This window comes from Equus caballus, chromosome 2 (assembly GCF_041296265.1).
Source record: "Equus caballus isolate H_3958 breed thoroughbred chromosome 2, TB-T2T, whole genome shotgun sequence".
Lineage (NCBI taxonomy): Eukaryota > Metazoa > Chordata > Mammalia > Perissodactyla > Equidae > Equus > Equus caballus.
This window is the reverse complement of record NC_091685.1, coordinates 21,435,800-21,457,581: the sequence shown is the minus strand read 5'-3', so window position 1 is coordinate 21,457,581 and position 21,782 is coordinate 21,435,800. Positions and strand designations below refer to the sequence as shown.

The following is a 21,782-nucleotide window of genomic DNA, read 5'->3' as shown; positions in this document are numbered from 1 at the left end:
GCTTTCTCTGTTCTTTTTTTCCCAGTTCCTTTAGGTCCACTGTTAGATTGTTTGAGATTCTTCTTGTTTGTTGAGGTAGACCTGTATTGCTATAAACTTCTCTCTCAGAACTGCTTTTGCTGTATCCCATAAATTTTGTCATGTTGTATTTTCCTTTTCATTTGTCTCAAGGTATTTTTTGATTTCTCCTTTTATTTTTTCATTGACCCAGTCGTTGTTCAGTAGCATTTTATTTAATCTCCACATATGTGTGGCTTTTCCAGTTTTCTTCCTGTAGTTGATTTCTAGTTTCATTCCATTGTGGTCAGAAAAGATGCTTGTATTATTTCAGTATTATTTCAGTCTTCTTAAATTTATTGAGACTTATTTTGTGGCCCAATATGTGATCTATCCTGGAGAATGTTCCACGTGCATTTGAAAAGAATGTGTATTCTGCAGTTTTTGGGTGGAGTGTTCTGTATATATCTACTAAGTCCATCTGGTCTAATGTGTTATTTAAGGCCAATGTTTTATGGTCCCTGTTCTTAAAGAACTTAGAAGGCAGTGCAAAAGGCAGACAGTGATTATGATACAGGTAATACATTGCCTTCATTCTTCTAGGTACTGTTCTAAGGTCTTTATGTATATTAACAATGGCTCAATGAGGTAGGTACTATTTTCACCCTCTAAAATTGGGGAGGAGGAAATTGAGACACAGAGAAGTTAAGGAATTTGCCCAGTGTTACACTGCTAGTAAATGGCAGTATCAGGATTGAAACCCAAAACAGTCTGGCTCCAGAGTCTTTGTTCTTAACTTTATACCATAGAGCAGTAGCTCTTAAAGTGTAGTCCCCAGATCAGCAGCATCAGCCTCATCTGGAAACTTAATAGAAATTCACATTCTTGGGTCCCACCAAAGACCTACTGAATCACATGCTCTGGAGGCAAGCCCTCCAGGTGATTCTGATGCCAGCTGTTTGAGAACCTTTGCTAGAGAGAAGCAAGGCATATACTGTGATGTGTCAGAAATTAATCTCTCCATGGGTAGGGACTGGATGGTCTCCCTCTTAACTTCCTAGCTCTCTGCACAGCATCTAGTGTAAAGTAGGCATCAAACAATACATATGAGGGCTGCCCTGGTGGCATAATGGCTAAGTCCATGTGCTCCACTTTGGCGGCCCAGGGTTCACAGATTTGGATCCCAGGCACAGATGGACCTATACACCATTCATCAAGCCATGCTGTGGGGGCATCCTATGTATAAAATAGAGGAAGATCGGCACAGATGTTAGTTCAGGGACAGTCTTCCTTATCAAAAAAAGAACAGAAATCATATGGATGAATACATATGAATGAATATATGAGAAAGTGATGTTTGAGCTGTGTCTCTTACCACCTATCAGCTGCAGCAGACCCAAAGGGTCCCACAGATAGAGGTCTGTAGCCGCTTTTAAGTTGAGAAATGTTCCCAGAAGCTATGAGACTAGCAAGGAAGAGGTGATACTTTTGGCAAGTTATGATAAGGGTCTGCACCTGCACAAGGAGCCATCAGAATGGCAGGGGGATAATGTGAGAGCAGTTCAGGAGGAGGTAAACATGTCAGGACTTGGAGAACAGCTGAATAAGGGGAAGAAGCAAGGGAGAGAGAGATACTGCTAATTCTGGGATGAAGGTGCTATTGACAGAGACAGGAGGCATAGGACAAGCATCTTTGTAGGGGAAAGATAAAAGTTTGGGACTCTTCAAGTTTGAAGTGCTGGTAGGAGATCCAGGTGGAGCTGTCCAGCAGACACTTGGAAATCTGAGTCTGAGACGTGGTTGAAAACAGAGATTTGTAAGGATAGTTGAGTCCTAAGAATGGATGAGACCTTCAAGGGGAAAGTGGAGAGTAGAATAAGAAAGCTGGGTTTGAAACGGCGAACATTGTTACTTAATGGGGCAAAAGCAAGAGAGGGCCCTTGAAGACAGAAAAAGACTTAGGCAATAGGCGACCTAAGAAAATGCTGAAGCCAAGTAGAAGGCTCAAAAAGGAAGGAGAGGCACTGTGTCAGATCATGCAGAGAAATAAGAATTGAAAATTATCCTTTGCATTTTGACATGCACAGTATTTTAAGTGACGTGGTGAGGCCAGAAGCAGATTGACCAAGTTCAGGCGTGAGCTGTAGATGAGAAAGTGGAGGCAGGTGCTTCCCAGGTCCCACAGATAGAGGTCTGTGGCCGCTCTTAAGTTGAGAATATGACATCTTTCAGGGTAGGCAGCGTCTCTTTCATATGTGTGGTCTCAGCGCCCAGCACTCGGCCTGGAAGAGAGGGTGGCGTCAGTGAGTTCAGTGACTGGGGACAGAGAAGGGCTTCGCGGAGGCAGTCGCTTTGCAGCCAAGGCTTGAAGGATGAGGGTGATTGGGAGGAGAGGTGGGAGGCAGGGGCCCTGGGTGTTGGGGTGCTCGGAGTGTGTGAGGGGGGCCTGGGAATGAGGTGGGGTTCCTGTAATGTGCGCGTGGCTCTGTGCGAAGGGTGGAGGAGGTGTGTAGTCTTGGAGGGACCTGTCTGGGGAAAAGACAGGGCCAAAGGCTGCTGCGGGGGTGTCCCCCCGCCCCGCCCCGCCCCACCCCACCCCACTTACGCCGCTGCGCGGTTCCGCGGCGCCTCTACCGGAGCCCTCCCGCCGGGCTGCATGGCGACGGATGACCGCCAGGGGCCGCTGCCTCGGGTCCCCGGTGCCCCCGCCCCTCTCCATTGGCCTTTGTTGCCGTCGGAGCGCCCCGCTTGACTCGTTCCCGTCCGCCCCCTGGGCCTGGCGGTCGCGCCTGCGCACTGGCAGCTGGCCGGGCGCTCGCAGGGGGAGCTGCTGCAGGCTCCGCGGCGGCGGCGGCAACGGAGGCTGCGGGGGCGGCCGTGCGAGCGGCCGGGCTTGGGGGGGGAGCCGAGCCCGGCCCGGGAGCCCGAGCAGCTAGAGTGCGGGGTATCTAGGCCCCTCACGCTGGACTCCACAGTCTCCGGGCCGCCTGACCTCCGCACGGGTATATGGGATGGAAGCGGGACCCTCGGGAGCAGGTAAGGGCCCCCGAGAGTGGGGTACGGTGCGTGCTCCAAGGACCAGGGGGGCTCCCGCGTGAAAAGCAGGATTTCCGAGTGAGGGGAGGTTTCCTAAGTAAGGAGAAGGGCGCTTATGGGATGGGGGGCCCAGTTTGAAGGGGGCTGTGTGCAGTTCCGGGGGAAACCTTGCGAAGGGAACCTTGAGACGGGGGCCGTTTATCAAAGGAGCCTATATGCACTCCTGGAGGTGGGAAGTAACCTGGGAGAAGGGCCTGAACGCACGTAAGGACTCCCAGAGATCCCAGGAGGCCTAGGGAGAGGCCCGGCAGGTGGCAGGGGGCGGGCTCCAGGTGTCCAAAAGAGGAGGGGGTCGACACAAATGGGCCCAGAGTTGCCGCATGCTGGGGGCGGGGGCTCAGCCGGGCTGGGCTGGGCTAGTGGCTCTTGCGTGAAGGCGCTAGAGCTGGGCTGTGAGCTCCGCCCCAGTTGGGCCTGACGCGGGGGCGAGGGTCAGGGGGCGGTGGGTGGGGATCCAGCCCCGGGATTCCCCCCTGTGAGTCTGGGGAGCTGGAACAGAGGGGCCCGAGCATGCGCAGAGGTGGCAGCTGGAAGGGGCTGCCCGATGTGTTGGGGGCGTGGCTGCCGGAATCCCCCCCCACTCCCTACACCGCTGGATTTGGCTTCGAAAAAGGAGCGCGCTGATGGGGTGCATTCTCGCTAAGGTTATCCTGGCAAAGCGTAAATAGAAATGGTTCTCTTCCTCATCTTGGGGGCTCTTACACTTGGCCCTGAAAAACCTCAGTCACAATTTGCCAAGAATGGGTTGAGGGAAGCTGCCAAAGTGCCTTATTCTGCCACTGGGATGAGCAAAGACTGTAAGCGATGCGATGTTCTGGGAGTGGATCCTTCCTGAAGATAGATCTTAGAAAAGGTGTTGATTACTGAGGGACAAAGGCCAGGACCAGGTTTACCTGGAAGAGGTTGCCTGCCTGGTTTACACTATTCTGGTCCAATAGTACTGAGAGATGGAATCTTAACCCGAGGATAATGACCTTTCCATGGAAATGTCTCCTGAGGTGACAGCCTAATCTCTTTGTATACTTTAATATTTTTTTTGGCTTCTGTTCCCTTCTTGGGTATCTTTTCTTTTTCCTCTCTCTATTCCCCAGAAACTGCCAGGGTCACGTCATTAGACCCAAGGTTGTTAAGCTAGCCTTTTGTCACAAAGTTGTTTGGGGGAGGGGGTAGTTTTTAGCTTTCAACCTGGTGAGTCCCAGGTGATAGCCTTAACAACTTATTCACAACAATCAGGAGAAAAAGAGATAATAACAGAGGAGAAACTGAGGCAGGGTTTCCCCAAGAAGAACAGAGTGCCCAGGATGGGCTGTGAGGTGGTGGCACCTGCTGTGTCCTAGTTCTGTTACCCTTTGATGGGAGGAGCAATCTAGACCTGGGAATCCTTTAGGTCTTATCTCACCACCTCCTTCCATTTGATCTAGGGGTGGGAATAGAATTTCCATTTGGGACATGAATTTCGTTTCTGGTAGAAAGATCTTTGTCTTTTATACCAGATCTAATCCCCTCAAGGAAATAGCTCGTACCAACTCATTCAAGTCATCCATTCAGTGATCCATAAGTATTTAGTGACTGCTTTCCCCAAAACACGAACCACCTTGTAAAGGCCAGGTAAATCTTAAGTTGGAGTGCAGGGAGCAACTGACTTCAGAAAACTACTTCCTCCTTGCCTAAGGCCCCTCTCTCCATTCCAGGAACTCTCCTGGATTTCTAGGCTGGAGAGGATGTGCAGCAACCTGTGGACTAGAGTAGGAGTAAGTCATAGCGGTCCAGATGGATTGCTGAGAGCTGGCACCCATGAATTCCTAATGGGCTCTGGAGTGATGGAAAAATTGACTTCTTTTTTTTTGTTAGAAGAATTAAACTTCCAGAGAAGGGACTAGAGCCTGGTATCTGGAGTTGACTGTAGCCTAGTGGGACAGGCTTTGCCTCGTCAAAGGGTGTAAATTGAAATTCATTCTGGAAGCTGTGTATAGAGGGACCCCAAAACTGCCTCTTTCCTAGGCCCAGCTTGTTCTCTTGGAAGTTGGAAGATACAATATACAAAACTAAGGTATTGTTGCTGACTTCACTGGGCCAGGTGTTCCTCTGTGCTTAGACATGTTCCAAGCACATATACTGGACTGGGGCTCTCGGAAGATAGAGTAGTGTCTGATTTATCCATGGCAACAGCGAGTGTCTAGGCCCTGACACGAAGTACATGTTTATTAATTGAATTGAATGACATTCTAGTGTGAACATAAATGGTTAAGCACATATGTTGATATTGAATAATTTGTGTATACTCTTGTGTGGACATTCTTTTTGGAGAGATTGGCCTCTTAGTCTTTTCTTACTGGACAGCTAACCCAGCCTTAAGTTTGTCTTTTGAATAGGCGGTCTGGCTCCTTGGGAGGTATGTGGGCCTCAGAACTGCAGGGAAGGAATCCCTTCAGCTCTGTTACTTTTGCTTCTCAGGGCTAGTTGGGGATGGGGGAGGGGGAGTGTCCTTTTCATGGCTCCTCCCTCCCTGCTTTTGTCTGCAGGGAAGGGCCCCGCCCCTTTCCCCCAAGGCCCATGCTTTGTCCTCGGTGCTGGGGCCCTCATCTGCATCACAAAGTGGCCGTCTGTCCCTGTCTGGGTCTGAAGGGAAGTGTCTCCCTTTCTCAGACTAAAAGCTGGGGGCAGGGTTGGGTTGGGGGGAACTTCGTACAGCTGTAAGGCTTGCAGGGGGATGGGGTGGGAGAGAGGTTCTCCCTTCCTCTTGCCTCCCTTAGTTTGGGGATGAAGGGGAGGGTAGGCATTCTCCTGTTTTCCTAAAGCCTCCTTGGAGTGGAGGGTGCCTAAGGCTAAGTCTGTTGTGTAGTCCTATTTCTGGGGAAGAGAAGGCTTTGAGGCTAGAGTGTCTGTCCCATCCCCCATCATTTTTACCCAGCCCCTAGCTCTAAGGGATGTCTTTCTCCCAAGGCTCCAAATGATTATTCAGCCTGGGAGACTAAGAAGGTGAATGGAATGTAAGAACTTGGGGAGGGGAAGGGTGTCTCTTACCAGCTACATCCACCAGGGTGCATGTTTGTAGGGTTTATAATTGTTCGTGAGCAGTTTGCAGGTCTTCGTGTGTTTGTGTGCTCTGTATGCTTGTGTGTTCTTTGTGGTGTGTCTGTGGATCTGTTTTGTTCACTCATTTAATATCTGTATATTGAACACCTCCTGTATACCAGGCACTGGAGATTAAGCACTGACCAAGGCAGATACAAGTGTCTGCCTTTGAAGAACTCGCAATCTAAGGTAGTGAGGGGTATGTGTATAAAGATACACTGTCTAGGTCTAAGTGTGTGTTTGGATGTGTATGACAGGAATGTGTTCCCACTCTGTATGTGTCTGTCTATGGCTTGTGTGCAGTTTTTGTCTAGCTCATGCTGGGGTAGGCGGCGGCCAGGTGCTCATAGTTAGGCTTTTAGTTCCCGGTGTAGCTGAGTCCTGAAGATTTTTCCCCCAGGCTGGGCTGGGCTTGACAGGTGTTAGGAGACACAGCAGCTTAGCTCTGGGAAGCGTGCCCCTCCCGTGAATGGTTCTGACCTCTTCCTGACCCCCCCAGCTGAGGATATGCCCCATCCCCCCAGCCTGGCTGACCGTGAAAGCAGAGCTCTAGTGATGGGAGGTTCTGTGCTGGTTTATTCCTCTCCCCTCCCACCTGGGCTGGTCCTCCTCTGGCAAGGACAATAGTAGCTGTGGACAAAGGCTTCTCTTAGGCAGTTTCCCTTTTTCCTCCTTTCCCCTCAAGCTAGAAAATAAAAGTAGGGGCAGCAGTCAGGCTGGTGGCAAGAGAGGAGAAAGTAGTGGGATCTGGCTCTGCCCTAGCCCTTTGCCAAGAGTCCCCTCTGTCTTGAAATTGATCCTTTCTGCTACTGTCTGGGCCCTCTGTGTGCAAGGAGCTGTGGGCCCTGGGGAGAATCTTGTGTTCTCCTTCCCAGAGCCAGCATCTCTTCCTTCTCCAGTGTGCTGATGGCTGCCTCTCCTTCACAAGTTCTCTGCTCTATCCCACTCCTGCCTCAGTCACCTATATTCAGCCTGTCTTCATTCCCTAGCTTTTTCTTCTTTTGAATTTTTCTTTATTGTCTCCCCAATCGCAACTTTCTTTCTCAAGCTCCCAGTATTAACCTGTCTTGCCCCGGCTGCTAACTCCAGCCTCTCCTCTTTGCCAGTTCAGGCCTTTTCCTACTGTGGTCTCCAGTTCTGGGCTCTTCACCAGCTCTCTATTTCAGCCTCTCTCCTTTCCTTAGTCTCTAAACTCTATTCTTTTTAGCCGTTTTTCCTTTTCTGTCTCTCAAACTTCAGCCATTTAGTTTCCTTAGTCCTTTATCAAACAATGTCCCTGTTATTTCTCCCAAATCTGGCTTCTTTTGGATCTTATTCATGCCTACACTGCAGAGGAGCATTAAGATGCTGCTATTTTGTGTTCAGGATGGTGATGATTCAAGTGAGCATCTGGCTGGCAGAGAATAGGGCATTCTTGGTCTGCTAGATACCTGGTAGAGGCAGGTGTGTTAATCTAGTAGAAGGAAGAAAGAGTTGTTACTGGGAGCCAGATTTAGCCCTCTACGTAATGTGTAATAGGAACTTATTACATATTCACTTGATGAACTTAAGATAGACAGCAAGGGGAATTTTCCTAACTGGAGAGAGATTTAAAAAAAAAAGTGAGCCTGGGTTGTCTGAGCCATTGGAAACCCTCGATTGGGTTGGGTTGGCAGGAAAGAGGCTTCCCCTACACTCTCCTGCTCCTGTTCTGGAAGGCCTGTGCATTCTCTTATCAAAGTGGTAAGGAGATTGCCAGACTCTACCCTCACCAGCCTCTTTGTCTTTTAGCTGCGGGCGCCTACCTGCCCCCCCTGCAGCAGGTGTTCCAGGCACCTCGCCGGCCTGGCATTGGCACTGTGGGGAAACCAATCAAGCTCCTGGCCAACTACTTTGAGGTGGACATCCCTAAGATTGACGTCTACCACTACGAGGTGGATATCAAGCCAGATAAGTGTCCTCGAAGAGTCAACCGGTAAGTGATGCACATCTAAGCCACCAAGTCCAGGAGTCTTCACTTTCTTGGGTCTCAGAACCTTAAAAGAGGATCCAGAGAGGTAAAAGGAAAACTAGTAGAGGATGGTATCACCAAATTGAAGAAAGTTTTGGGGGAGGATATTCCAGTTAAGGTAAATGTTGAATAATATCATTGGATTTGGCTATTACGAGATAATTGATGCCTTTTGCCAGGGCAGTTTCAGTAGAGTAGTTGGGCTAGTAATCTAACTACAGTGAGTTAAGGAATAAGTGGAAGGTAATGTGGTAGGGATAGTGAGAACAGATAGCTGAACAGTGAAGTGCAGGGAAAGAGGGAATATATTGGCTCGAGAGGACTATGGGGGTCAAGTACAGTGCCTGGTACATTTCAATATTTGTTGAAATGAGTGAATGAAAAGTTTTTAAGAATGAGACATGGATATATTAATAAACTGAGGAGAAGGAGCTAGTGGAGAAGGAGAGGTTAAAGGTATAGGACGGAGATGGGAGGAATGAGTGGGATGTCATTACTAAGGCTGGAGGACATTACAGGATACACACTTGGAGGGATTAGCCTTAGAAGAAGCAGTATTTCTTTTTACAATTAATTTATTTTATTATTATTTAAAAACTATATATGTACGATGTAAAAAATTAAAATATTGCAAAAAGAGTAGCATGAAAAATGTCTTGTATTACCCTGGTCTACAGTCCCCTAGTCCCTTTTCCTGGAGGCATTCATTGGTCTTGAGTATGCTTCCAGATATTTTTCTGTGCATTTGTAAGCATATATTTATATAGAACATTTTTTGAAATGCACAGAATATAGAACACTGTATACCTTATTCTGCACCTTGCGTTTTTCCACTGGACAATATGTTTTGGAAAATAATACATATCAAGTACATACTTGCTTCATTCCTTTGCATAGTTCTGTAGGTGTTTTATCAAGTGGATGTATTATACCTTATTTAATAAGTCTATTGAGAAACATTTAGGTTGAGTCTAAACTTTTGCTACAAAAATGAAACTGTGTTGAATATTGTTAAATATAGATACATTTTTGCACTCAAATGTGAGTGCATCTGTAGGATAAATTCCTAGGAGTGGAATTGCTGGCACAATACGTTTAAAAATTTTGAAATATTGCTTTTTTTTTTTTTTTACACTAAGTTGTACCAGTTTATACCCCATCAGCAAGGTAACAGAGTCTCTCTTCCCCATATCTGCACCAATCCAATATATTGGGTTTTTTGATCTTTGACATTCTGATAAGTAATAAATTATATCTTGGTCTAATTTTAAATTGTTTCTCCAATGAGTGAAAGTGAACATATTTTCATATGTTTAAAAATTATATATGGAAGGGACATTTCAAGTGTGAGAGGAAAGAAAGAGGAAAAGAGGCGTGCATATATAAATATGTTTATTTGGGCACTTGAGAATGGCTTTGCCTGCTCTGCTTTACTCTTTTCAGAGTTATGAGAGTTACTTTTTAATAGGAAGTAGGAATAGGTTCTAGAATTAGAGGGTAGTTGAGAAGGTTTGACACAGTCTATGAGGGATGGAAGTGATCAGGGACATGAAAAAGATTGCTAGGCAGCATTGAAGCCTAACTGGGATTGAAACTGTGTGTTTACAGTCTTTTTATCTAGTAGTATTCAAGAGCTTTGGTTTAAAAAAGTGAAGAAGTCAGATAGTTGGATGGGCTGGAATTTTGAAGGTTAAATGGACACTCTGAGATCGAAGTAAGTGGCAAGGGACAGGAAGTGAAATCAAGAAAGAGATGATAATGGAGAGAAAATGGGGTGGTGGGACTAAGGACCTCAGAGAGATGAAAGAGGTGAGGTTCTTCTTCCACAGTTTATTCTTATTCCAGTTCAGATCTCCCCATCTACTTTTTTTGCTTATCAGTTTGGGGATTGGAGTAGCCTGGATTCTGCTTCTGGATAGACCCTGGGATTAAGCCCTTCTCCCCTCATCTTCCCCTTCTGATCAGAAGGCACTCTTACCCACTCTTTCAGGTTCTTTAGAGCCTTGGTGATCTGAGGACCAGAAGCATCACCTGCTGGCATGTTAGAAATGTAGAATTTCAGACTTTGCTTTAGTCTGACTGAATCAGAATCTGCATTTTAATAAGATCTCCAGGTAATTCATATGAACGTTTAAGTTTGAGAAGCATTACCATAGAGTAGATGAGATTAGTGTAGATGCTAGGACAGAAAGTAGTAGATGGGACATTGCCTGGACTTCGAATTACTTCCAAAAGCTTGAAGTGGTAGTCTCTCAGCTTCCACAGGCCGCTCCTATCCCCCACAGGGAAGTGGTGGAATACATGGTCCAGCATTTCAAGCCTCAGATCTTTGGTGATCGCAAACCCGTGTATGATGGAAAGAAGAACATTTACACTGTCACGGCACTGCCCATTGGCAACGAACGGGTAAGGTTGGGAGTCAGGCTAGACCTGTGTCAGGGGTCTGGGTTGGGACAGATCTCCTGTAACCCTGTTTGGAGTTTGGCTGTGTAGAGATCCCTTTCATCTTTTGTGCAAAGAAAGTGTGTTTTAGGGTGAGGGGTGGGTAGGTACTGATGTTTATTTAGTCTACTATATGTCTGTACCTGCCCCAAGTTGACTGAGATTAGACTTAAAATAGACCTAAAGGACTTCCTGCTAGGTGTGGTTGAGAGAGACAGAAGCCCTGAGCCAAGGTGGCTGGAGACTGAGGGGCTGGATTTACTCTGAAGTCTTCATTATAATCTCCTATCAGCTTAAGGAGCAGATTCTTGGCCAGTCTATGGGGTGCGGGACAGTTGGGGCAGGGCAAAGAATGTTGGACTGTGGGAAAGTATTGGCAGTCCTTCACCTCTTTCTCTCTCCCAAAGGTTGACTTTGAGGTGACAATCCCTGGGGAAGGGAAGGATCGAATCTTCAAGGTCTCCATCAAGTGGCTAGCCATTGTGAGCTGGCGCATGCTGCATGAGGCCCTGGTCAGTGGCCAGATCCCTGTTCCCCTGGAGTCTGTACAAGCCCTGGATGTGGCCATGAGGCACCTGGCATCCATGAGGTACTGGGTGTAGTTAGTATCTGGGCTACTAGTGGTGGCAGAATGTTATGTGGGGAGGAGGGGAATGAGCACATATTAAGGTCTCACAGTGTGCTTTCCAAATAAAAAATTATTTGAAGCCCTACCATATCCAGGCAAGTGTGCATAAACATTTAGATGGTTTAAAGCCTTGGCCCTGTCCCTTTTAGATATCTTTGGACTTCACCCCATTTGTCCCTGCAGGGCAGAGAAAGAGTAGAGACTTGCACAAGGTCAGTCACACAACTAGTAAAGGATCAGAGCTGGAATTAAAGCCCTGGTGTCCTGCCTTCCAGGCCAGGGCTCCTCCGTGCCCAGGATGCCTCACAGGGTGGGGGCCTGTGCCCGAGGGACCAGTTCTCTGCCTGTCCCTGCCAGGTACACCCCCGTGGGCCGCTCCTTCTTCTCACCGCCTGAGGGCTACTACCACCCGCTGGGGGGTGGGCGCGAGGTCTGGTTCGGCTTTCACCAGTCTGTGCGCCCTGCCATGTGGAAGATGATGCTCAACATTGATGGTGAGTGGGGAGAGCTATGGAGCCAGGGGCACCCTGAGTCCAGTGACCACACTCCCAGCCTCATCCCTCCCAGCTCTGTAACCATACTCCTAGTCTAATCCCTATAGCCCTGGGACCCCTCCCCCATCCCAATACCCTATAAGGAAGAGGGTGTAAAGAGCAGTACCTCTGTTTATTCTGAAAGACAGAACCTGAGCTGAGCTGTACCTACCCTGTCCCCACAGTCTCAGCCACTGCCTTCTACAAGGCTCAGCCGGTGATTGAGTTCATGTGTGAGGTGCTGGACATCAGGAACATAGATGAGCAGCCCAAGCCCCTCACAGACTCTCAGCGTGTGCGCTTCACCAAGGAGATCAAGGGTGAGGACCCAACCAGGTTGGGAAGGGAAATGGTGCTACTTTCTCTTTAGTCCTAAAAGGAAATCCCCTTGGGATATATTCAGGGGAGAGGCCAAGCCTGGGCACATGAGCAACTTTTTTCAACCCTGACAAGCAGTGTGTGTATCCCAGGCCTGAAGGTGGAAGTGACCCACTGTGGACAGATGAAGAGGAAATACCGCGTGTGTAATGTTACCCGCCGCCCTGCCAGCCATCAGACGTAAGTTAACAGGGCTGCTAAGGCATACCATTGGTGAAAGGAGGCTGAGATTTCAACACCTTCCCTTCACTCCTCCCCCCACCCTGAACACTCACCCTGAGGATGAGCCCTGTTTTCAAAGATTAGCTGTGGGAATTTGGCATCCCTTCTGCAATCTTCCTAGATCCATAGATATTCTCTCTACCATTCTTACCTTCTTGGTCTCCACCTTTCTTCCTTGGGCCTTTACTATAGAGCAGGCATCTTCCTTTGACTCCTGTCTTGGTTCTGTAGATGTTAGTATTGCTCTCAACTTATTCTTCCTCCTGAAAAAGAAAGCTGGGCTCTTGGGCTCGACCTTGGGGAAGTTGTCACTGATCCCATCCACCTTCTTGATCTCAGACTGTACTGGATTATGAGTGCCTACTTTATGCTCAACACTAGAAATGTAGATGGGTGAGATATGGTCGTGACCATTGTGGAACTTGCCTCTCAAATCTTTGGCTTCACTCTTGGAGCCCTGTATTGCCTGCTTTCCTGTGAGTGGCAGTGCTCAAAGAGGCTGGATAGGGGTGAAGCCAAGTCTTGGCTTCCCATGGTTGTGGGTCTGGAGAGATGGGATTTAATGCAGGGCTATGACCTCTTCTCTTTCCCCAAACAGATTTCCCTTGCAGCTGGAGAGTGGACAGACTGTGGAGTGCACGGTGGCACAGTATTTCAAGCAGAAATATAACCTTCAGCTCAAGTATCCCCACCTGCCCTGCCTGCAAGTTGGCCAGGAACAAAAGCATACCTACCTGCCCCTAGAGGTGAGGCTGCCTAGTAATAGCTGGGCTGGGGAACAAGCATTGTACCTCCATACTGATCCTCAGAGGTCTGTTCTTCCATTCATAGTCTCTCATCCTCATTTTGAAGTTTGGAAAATTGACATTCTGAGAGGTATGAGGTCATTCTGTGAGATGGAGGCCTCATTCTTACCTGCAAAGTTTTTTCCTTGTCCCCCATCCTGCTTTCATGTTCTTTCAGGACTGCCAGGGAGAGGTGAAAGCTGTATTTACTGTTTAATAAATAATTAGTTTGTTCAGACAGAGACTTCAGATACCCACATTCATGTCCTCTTAATTTTTCTTTCCCTCTGGAGCTGGGGATCCTAAATGACCTAGAGATACAAGTGTACTTTATTTTACAGAAAATGGAGATGAATGTTACCTATAACATGAATCCTATTTCCCCAGTGATCAATATGTTCCTTTTGAAAAAGTTTTAGCCCCAAGATATGTCATATTCTTATGCTTCAGCAGACCTTTGAAATCCTGCAATTAAGGAAAAAATAGTAATGCTATTTAAGTCATAGAATACAAATTGGGCTGTATTTGGTTTGGTATACATTAGCCAAAATAGCTAATGAGAAACGGCTTCTAACTGTTTCATTGTCTAGTCCAGTGTTACTCAGAGTATGGTCAGTGGACCGACAGCATAGGCATTACCTGGGAACTTGTTTGAGATGCAGAGTCTCAGGTTCCACCTAGACCTACTGAATCAGAATCTGTCTTTTAACAGAATCCAAAGAGGATTCAACATTAAAGTTGGAGAAGCACTGGCCTAGACCGTCTTACTCTGTTTCAGCAGCAGGAGTCAGATAGTTGGGACCAAAGCTCAAGCCTTCTGTGAGCTTCCTGAATTTCAGAACTAACCGGAGGGAATTAGGCTGAAGGGAGAAGAGATCCCAAAACGCAAGAACTCTGACTGACTTAGTAGCTACTGATGCACAGAAAGTGGGATGAAGGCAATGTATACTCTGAGGTGTAAACAGAAGTCTTTAGGGACAATCTCAGCTAAGTAGATAGGCTTTAGGTAATAGCTACTACAAGCTGAGATTTGTTAGTAAATTAACATTACTTCTGTTTAAACAATAATTTCCAAGGTGAATAATTTATATAATGAGTTATATTTGATTTTTACTGTTGTTTATTTAACAAATATTTAATGAGCTCCTAATAATGTGTCATATACTACTTTTTTTATGTGCTGGGAATGTAGAGATTAACAGGACAGACAAGGTCCCTGCTGTCATGGGGCTTGCATTCTAGAAGGGGGAGATAGACAATAAATTAATTAATAAAGATAGTTTTCAGATGGTTCTGAGTGCTCTAAGAATAATAAAACAGGCTAAGGGGATAGAAGTAAGGTTGGAGGGAGTTGGAGAGCTACTTTAGTTATTGTGGTCAGGGAAGTTCTCTTTTAGGAGACATTTGAGCTGAGTCCCAAATTATGGGATAGAACCAACCTTGTAGCAACCTGAGAGAAGAGCCTTCCAGGCAGGAAGTAAATAGCAAGTACAAAGGCTCTCAAGCAGCAGGGGGCGTGGATATTTTTGATAGATAGACAGAGGCCATAGTGGCTGGCCTGTGGTGTATGGGGGGAAAAATAGGAGGTGATTTTGGAGAGAGGTGCAGGGTCAAATTATGTAGGCTGTTGTATTCAGGTGGGAATTTTTGTTGTTGTTAGAATAGCTTGATCGAGATGTAATTCACTTACCATAAAATTCACTTTGGTAAAATGTACAGTTCATTGGTGTTTAGTCTATTCACAGAGTTGTGCAACCGTCACCACTACCTGATTCTAAAACATTTTCCTCATCCCCAGAAGAAAGCCCATATCCATTAGCAGTTACTTACTATTCCTTCTCCCCTGCAACTCCACTACCAGCCCCTAGTAACTACTAATCTACTTCTGTCTCTATGGATTTATCTGTTCTGGACATTTCATATAAATGGAGTTATATAATGTGACCTTTTTTGACTGGCCTATTTCACTTAGCATAATGTATTCAGGGTTCATCTATGTTATAGCATATGTCGGAATTTCCTTCTTTTTTAAGGCTGAGTAATATTCCGTTGTGTGTATACACTGCATTTTGTTTGTCCATTCATTCATTTACGGACATTTGGGTTACTTCTACCTTTTAGCTGTTGTGAGTAATGCGGCTATGAATACAGGTGTACAAGTATTTGTTCTAGTCCCTGCTGTCACCTCTTTTTAGTACATACCCAGAAGTGGAATTACTGGATCATATGGTAATTCTGTGTTTAATTTTTTGAGGAATCACCATACTGTTTTCCACAGCAGCTGTACCATTTTACATTCCCATCAGCAATGCACAAGGGTTCCAGTTTCTCCACATCCCTGCTTTAGTCTTTTTCCTAGTGTTGGTTCTGTAGCTGAAATCATCTGTAGAGAGTGCTACAACTTTAAGGTGCCTTCAAGAGAGCAACCTCACAAATTTTAACAATTCTGGATTTTCATTAAGTGAATTGACTAATTTGTGTATTCTTTGGGAAATGGAGTTTAAGGGCAGGTGACCTTGTCCTGGTGTTCCCTACCATAATTCAGCATGAACTCTGGAAATTAGGAAGAGAACCAGTACTTACAGAATGTTGGACCTTTGGGAGCAAGTTATATATTTCATTTTGTCTAAATCTTCACTACAACTTCATGAGACAGCTAGTATTTTTTCCTGTGACTGAAATTAGAGAAGCAGAGTCTCAGAGTGGTTAAGAGATCTGCCCAAGATAACATCACCTAGAAATGGCAAAGCTGGGCTTCAAACTCAAGACTTCCAAATCTACTGGCTCTCTCTACTCTGCGAAAAGACTTCCTGTTCACGGCATCCAGAATATAGTATATTGGGGAATGGAAGTCTTGTATATCACCAGAAAGTCTTTTCTCATCTCCGTTGTGTTCTGTTGTGCCCAAAACAGAGGAACTGCATCCTCACATCAACAGAGGACACTGTCAGCCAACAGAGACACTGATTTCTCTAGAATCTCAATGATCACCTGTAGGCTAGGGCTCAAGAATTAAGAGCCATCTCTAATCTCCTGGTGGATTGTGAGATGAAGCATCCTACTGCCCGTCACCATTGGAGAGCTGCCTACTACCTTAGGAATCCAGTTTGTTTATATTGAGTTTTTTAGTAGTCAGAAGAGATCTATACTGGGTCCTTTGGTAAATAAGAATTTATGCTACAATTTATTGAGTATTTACTGTGCTCTAGAACTGTACTCAGTCCTTTAAGTGCTTTATTTTGTTTACTCTCCAAGCAACTCTATGAGATTGCTAATATTCTCCCTATTTAACTTATGAGACCTGAGCCCATATCTGGCTCTGGATCCCAAGCTCTTAATCACAAAGTGGCTATATTGCCTTTTGTGTTACACATGGATGTTTTCTAACTTACTTGTCTATGCAAAAGGGATTTTGCAGTTCCCTTCACAGGGCTGACGGCCAAAGTCTCTTCCCTTACTGTGGGGCTTTAGGTACAAGGTGGACTGTACTCAAGCCAGAGCTACCTGTCCTTCTCGTTTCCTCAGGTCTGTAACATTGTGGCTGGGCAGCGCTGCATTAAGAAGCTGACCGACAACCAGACTTCGACCATGATAAAGGCTACAGCTAGGTCGGCCCCAGACAGACAGGAGGAGATCAGCCGCCTGGTCAGTGGGGCTGCAGAGAAATGTATGCTTGGTTGCTCAGTCATGGGGGCCCCTGGTAGCATAGATGCTTTTCTGCCTTGGCAGGACCCTCAGGAGAACACAAGCCTGGATTTGCTGCCTGGGACTCCTAGGACTGCTCTCGCTTCTTGATTCTGTAGTACTTTGCTTCCTATCTCTTTTTCCCTCCTGTATTACTTCCCTGTGTTATCTACTCCCACTTACCTCATCTTCCACTTTACCCCCTTTTTTAGGGCTATTCCTTGCCAGCCCCAGCTGCTCTTCAGGGCTTTCTCCTTGGGACCCAGAGGGTGAGCAGTATTGCCAAGCTGCTGCTCTGCTGAGCTCCCCTTCTTTTGTCTTACAGATGAAGAATGCCAGCTACAACCTAGATCCCTACATTCAGGAATTTGGGATCAAAGTAAAGGATGACATGACGGAGGTGACGGGACGAGTGCTGCCGGCGCCCATCTTGCAGTACGGCGGCCGGGTGAGCAGGGTCAGGGCCAGACAACATCTCTTGGGCATATGGCGGGGAGGTTGGGTTGTATAGCCTGGGACTTTTGCTCCCCTACCCACCTGGCTCTATTAAGGCTCACCTGGGCACCCCCTCTGCCTATCCCCAGAACCGGGCCATTGCCACACCAAATCAGGGTGTCTGGGACATGCGAGGGAAACAGTTCTACAATGGGATTGAGATCAAAGTCTGGGCCATCGCCTGCTTCGCACCCCAAAAGCAGTGTCGAGAAGAGGTGCTCAAGTAAGGAGGGTTGGGTGTGTGGGTGGAACGGTGGGAAGGACCCTAGAGCTGCCTACCTTCCCTTAACCTCAGGGGGCCAAAATTTAATTTGTAGTCTGCTCTTTCTGTGACTTGTGACTCTGCCTCCTTATGCTATCTGGCTCCGACTTCTGTCTGTTCCTTCTCTGTCTGTCTGTGGTCAGGAGTCTTGATGAGGAGCCATATCTGTGTCAGAGATGATGACTTCAGGGCATGAATCTCTGAAGGGAGGCCTGAATTATTTTATTGTTATAATTATTAACACTGATAGTAAATAGTAGTAGTGATGACTATTAACGTTTATGCCAACGTAGTACCTAATTTTATGTTCTTTCATTTCATCTTCACAGTAGGTGGTGGTATTTCCATTTTCAGGAGACTGAGGCTCAAAGAGGTTAAGTAATTTGTGCAAGGTTTTCATATCAAGAAAGTGTCAGAGTTTGAATTGAGTCAGATCTGATGCTTTGAAGCTTGTATTCCTAATTGGAAACAAAAGTTCAGCTGGTTCTCTGAGCTGTCCTCTCCTGTGCACGCAATTTGTTCAGTCAGGTTCAAATGACCTGAATTAGGTGAACATGATTTGTAAAGGCCTCAGTCACCTGTGGCTGAGCCTCTGAGAGTAGATGACAGCATTGAAGGAAGTGATATAGCCAAATGATTTAGAGGAACAAGTTAGGGGAGGATTGGTCTTGAGTGAGTGAATGAATAGGTAAAGAAGTCACGGACCCTTCCCCTATAATCATTTTTTTTAACAGCTTTATTGAGATTTATTTGAAATACCACAGAATTCACCGATTTAAAGTGTACAGTTTGGTAGTTCCTGCAGTTTTTTGAAGTGGCGCCTTCTAATTTTCTCTGGATCTGGAATAGAGTCAGTGCACTCTGGGGCTGAGGAAGAGTGAGTGGAGCTGAGCACATTGGGCAGTGACGAGGATAATAGTGATGTGTGCCCTAGTCGGTTCAGTCGGCCTTTGGATTTTCATAAGGATTAGTTACAGCAACCCCTGATGAATGTGGGGACTCGGGCTGCCCTGCCCCCCTTCTCTTCTCTCCCTTCACAGATATACAACTACCACCCTCACAATTATAGTTTCTCTTAAATGGGTTCCTCTTGTCTCTTTTCCTGGGTTCTTGGGATTTTAGCACCGCTCAGGCCAGGCTGCTCCTAGCCTTGGCTTAGCTGGCCCTTAGCGGTATTGGAAAGGCTCCCAACTCTCTGCCTTTGTGTCACTTTGTTGGTAACTCTGTTCTCTGTGTGCTTCTCTCTTATTTCCATGTCCTTCTCCTGTCCAGTTCTTTTGAGACACAATCCGTTGTTTTGGATATTTGGGAGTACAGAAACTGATAAACCTAGAATCTCAGAATTGGAAGGAGTTAGTTCATCAGACATCCCCTTCTCCCAGTTATCCCTAGATGCAAGGGGTAAGAATGTGACTTGTACACCTGGGTCAGTGGTACCCAGTTGGATGTGTGGTTCTGGGCTAAAGGTTAAGATTTGGGAGTCTTCAGCTATGGCAGTGGATGAGATTGTCCAGGGAGAATGTGCATAGTGAACAAAGGCTGAAAATAGAACTCAGAGATCCTGGAAAGGAAATAGAGAAAAGTTCCTAAATGTGTATGAGGGGATGGGATCCAGAGCACAGGAAAAGGCATCCTTTCCACTGAGACAGGGGGAAGAGATGAAGGTGGCTGTGGAGGTGGCGAAATTGGTAATAGGGGCTGGATGAGGGAGTCCTAGGGTCAACCCTCAGAATTTTTCTTCTTCCTAAAGAGGCCCCGTTACCTTGGCTAGATCACTTTTAGGACAGAATTTCAAGACCTTCCTCATCCTCGACTTCTTTCAACATTTTGTGGCCCCCAGCACTGGACACAATATCCCAGGTGTGATCTGATAGTAGAGAAAAAATTGGGAATACCACTTTCCTTGAAGTAGAGACCCACTTATTAATGGAATCTAGTAACACATTGGCTTTTTTAGTAGCTAGACTGCAGTTGTATACAAGGCAGAGAAGTGGAAGAAATACTGTTAGTTGTCCATCAGAGCCCTGGCTCTGATTTACATGAAATAATGATTAGGTTGTATTTTTTTATTCTAACATTTATTTTCAAAAATTAAAAAATACAGAATAATATGGTAAACACCCATGTATCCATAACCCAGAGTTTTGTCATATTTGTTCTTTTTTAAAAAGTAAATAAAATATTACGGATAAACTTGACGTTCCTTTATATCCTCCATCCTAGTCCCATTCCTCCCTTCTGATGCAGCCACTGTCTTGAATTGTTATATCCAATTTACGTATTTTTATATACCTATATGTATATGAATGATTTAAAATTTTACATAACAGGATCATACTGTATTTAGCTTTCTTGTGTTTTTTTTTTACTAAATATGTGAAAAAAATACTACATAGGCTTTTGAATCTATCTTATTGATATTTATATGCTATATAATGACGTCCCCTAAACAATTGCTTTTGTTCTTTATTTGTACATTATTGCTTTTAATCTAAATGCAGGATTTTCACAAATTAAATTTCCTGCTGCTCATTTTAGTCTGTCATATTTATGTAGCTTGATTTTTAATCTATTCCCTGTGTGCCCTCTTCCAACTTTTTCTTCCTTTCCTAGGATAAAGCCCTAAAGCTAAAGGAAAAAAGCTTGTTTAATTGTTTGCTCTCAGGTTTCAAAGAACCACTAAGGGAGGAGGGAGCTCATTTTTACTGAGCATCTCCTGTGCTTCTATCACTGTTAGAACTTTATTTATTTTAATCTGAGCAAAGAGGCCTTCCTCTTGGGCATCTGCCTATTGCTATGGACTTATAACAGAGCACAGGAATCAGCTGCTTGAGTGAGACAAGGTGGGGACTCTGAGAATTCCCCCAGGTCCCTTCTTTGGGCTCCCTCAGCTCTCTGCTTGTACCATTGAACACTTAGCAAGCCCTATCTTGTCCTATTCAACTATAAATGTATTTTTTACGCTAGCTGTTATTATATCTCATTCCTCTTAGAATCTCTCAGTGCCCGTCATAGTGTTAGGTACCTAAGATGGAGGCACTTGGTCAGAGGTATTAATGTGGGACTTACTGCCTCCTGTCATGACCATACTTGTGCTGCAGGAACTTCACAGACCAGCTGCGGAAGATTTCCAAGGATGCAGGGATGCCCATCCAGGGCCAGCCTTGCTTCTGCAAATATGCACAGGGGGCAGACAGCGTGGAGCCCATGTTCCGGCATCTCAAGAATACCTACTCAGGGCTGCAACTCATTATCGTCATCCTGCCAGGGAAGACGCCAGTGTATGGTACAGTTCTCTTGGGACAGTGATAATGGTGATAGGACTCTTCTCAGGCTAGCTCCCTGGAGGCTCCTAGGGAGGACTCAGGGTGGATTCTTGGTTCTAGCCAGAGCTGTTTCTTAATGTCAGTGCTCCTCTTACTGGAAAAATATCAGCCTGTATGAGCCGTTGAGTCATCCCAGGTCCTGCTTAGCTGTTCACACTGCCTCTCAGTAACATTTATTGGAGTCCTCTGCGTGCTGGTCTTTATGCCAGGCTGAGCTGGTCCAGATGCAGAAATGGGTCAGTCGAGATTCCTGTCCTTAGGAGTGCGTTATCTATCAGGACATTGTGTAGCACACCCAAACAGAGTTTGTGGTAGTTCTGTTAGTGTTCCATTGCCTGGGAATGACTTGGACTTTGCGAGAAGTTTTCTCTCTCTCTCTCTTTTCAGAATAGAAATGACTGTATACATCTCTGGCTCAGTACTTTTCTTACTCTCTTTTCCCTCTCCATCTCTCCTGCTTTGAAGGAAGAGATGTCCCTCCTCTTACCTTGCTCAGCCTGTGTATGCTCTTGTTCCCCTCCCATCCTACTACCTTTGGATCTTCATACCCTTTAACCTCAAACGTCTTCAGATTCCTCATCTTAGAGCACATTACCAACTTTAGCTTTTGTCTTATTTTCTTGGGTTTTTTTTAAAGATTTTGTTTTTCCTTTTTCTCCCCAAAGCCCCCCGGTACATAATTGTATATTTTCAGTTGTGGGTCTTTCTAGTTGTGGCATGTGGGATGCCGCCTCAGCGTGGCTTGATGAACGGTGCCATGTCCACGCCCAGGATCCGAACCAGCAAAACCCTGGGCCTCTGAAGCAAGTGCGTGAACTTAACCACTCGACCATGGGGCTGGCCCCTCTTATTTTTCTTCCTCAGACTTT

The 21,782-nt window shown here is 45.9% G+C and overlaps 1 protein-coding gene and 1 long non-coding RNA gene across 6 annotated transcripts in view; one reads left to right on the top strand and one right to left on the bottom strand.

The window, feature by feature from the left end:
* Positions 1-2,034: 2,034 nt before the first annotated feature.
* LOC138923190 (uncharacterized) lies at positions 2,035-2,747 on the bottom strand. Its single transcript, XR_011436465.1, has 2 exons — positions 2,603-2,747; positions 2,035-2,279 (listed from the first exon to the last, which is right to left on the bottom strand). It is a non-coding gene; the product is annotated as an uncharacterized lncRNA (long non-coding RNA).
* Positions 2,748-2,784: 37 nt separating this feature from the next.
* The window catches only part of AGO1 (argonaute RISC component 1), a 34,469-nt gene continuing 15,471 nt past the window's right edge, over positions 2,785-21,782 (top strand). For 2 of the 5 annotated variants that reach the window (XR_002805337.2, XM_023633474.2), the window contains exons 1-12: positions 2,793-3,033; positions 7,939-8,122; positions 10,444-10,564; positions 11,008-11,189; positions 11,586-11,722; positions 11,947-12,081; positions 12,232-12,319; positions 12,960-13,107; positions 16,672-16,791; positions 17,156-17,287; positions 17,415-17,548; positions 20,689-20,873. Coding sequence is in view for 4 of the 5 variants with exons in the window: in XM_023633474.2 (XP_023489242.1) it covers positions 3,009-3,033; positions 7,939-8,122; positions 10,444-10,564; positions 11,008-11,189; positions 11,586-11,722; positions 11,947-12,081; positions 12,232-12,319; positions 12,960-13,107; positions 16,672-16,791; positions 17,156-17,287; positions 17,415-17,548; positions 20,689-20,873 (1,591 nt within the window). In the remaining variant the exon portion in view is untranslated. Of the gene's footprint in view, positions 3,034-7,938; positions 8,123-10,443; positions 10,565-11,007; positions 11,190-11,503; positions 11,723-11,946; positions 12,082-12,231; positions 12,320-12,959; positions 13,108-16,671; positions 16,792-17,155; positions 17,288-17,414; positions 17,549-20,688; positions 20,874-21,782 lie in introns of those variants that run through there. The other 3 variants (XM_014737387.3, XM_070260438.1, XM_023633481.2) reach the window with 3 other exon arrangements.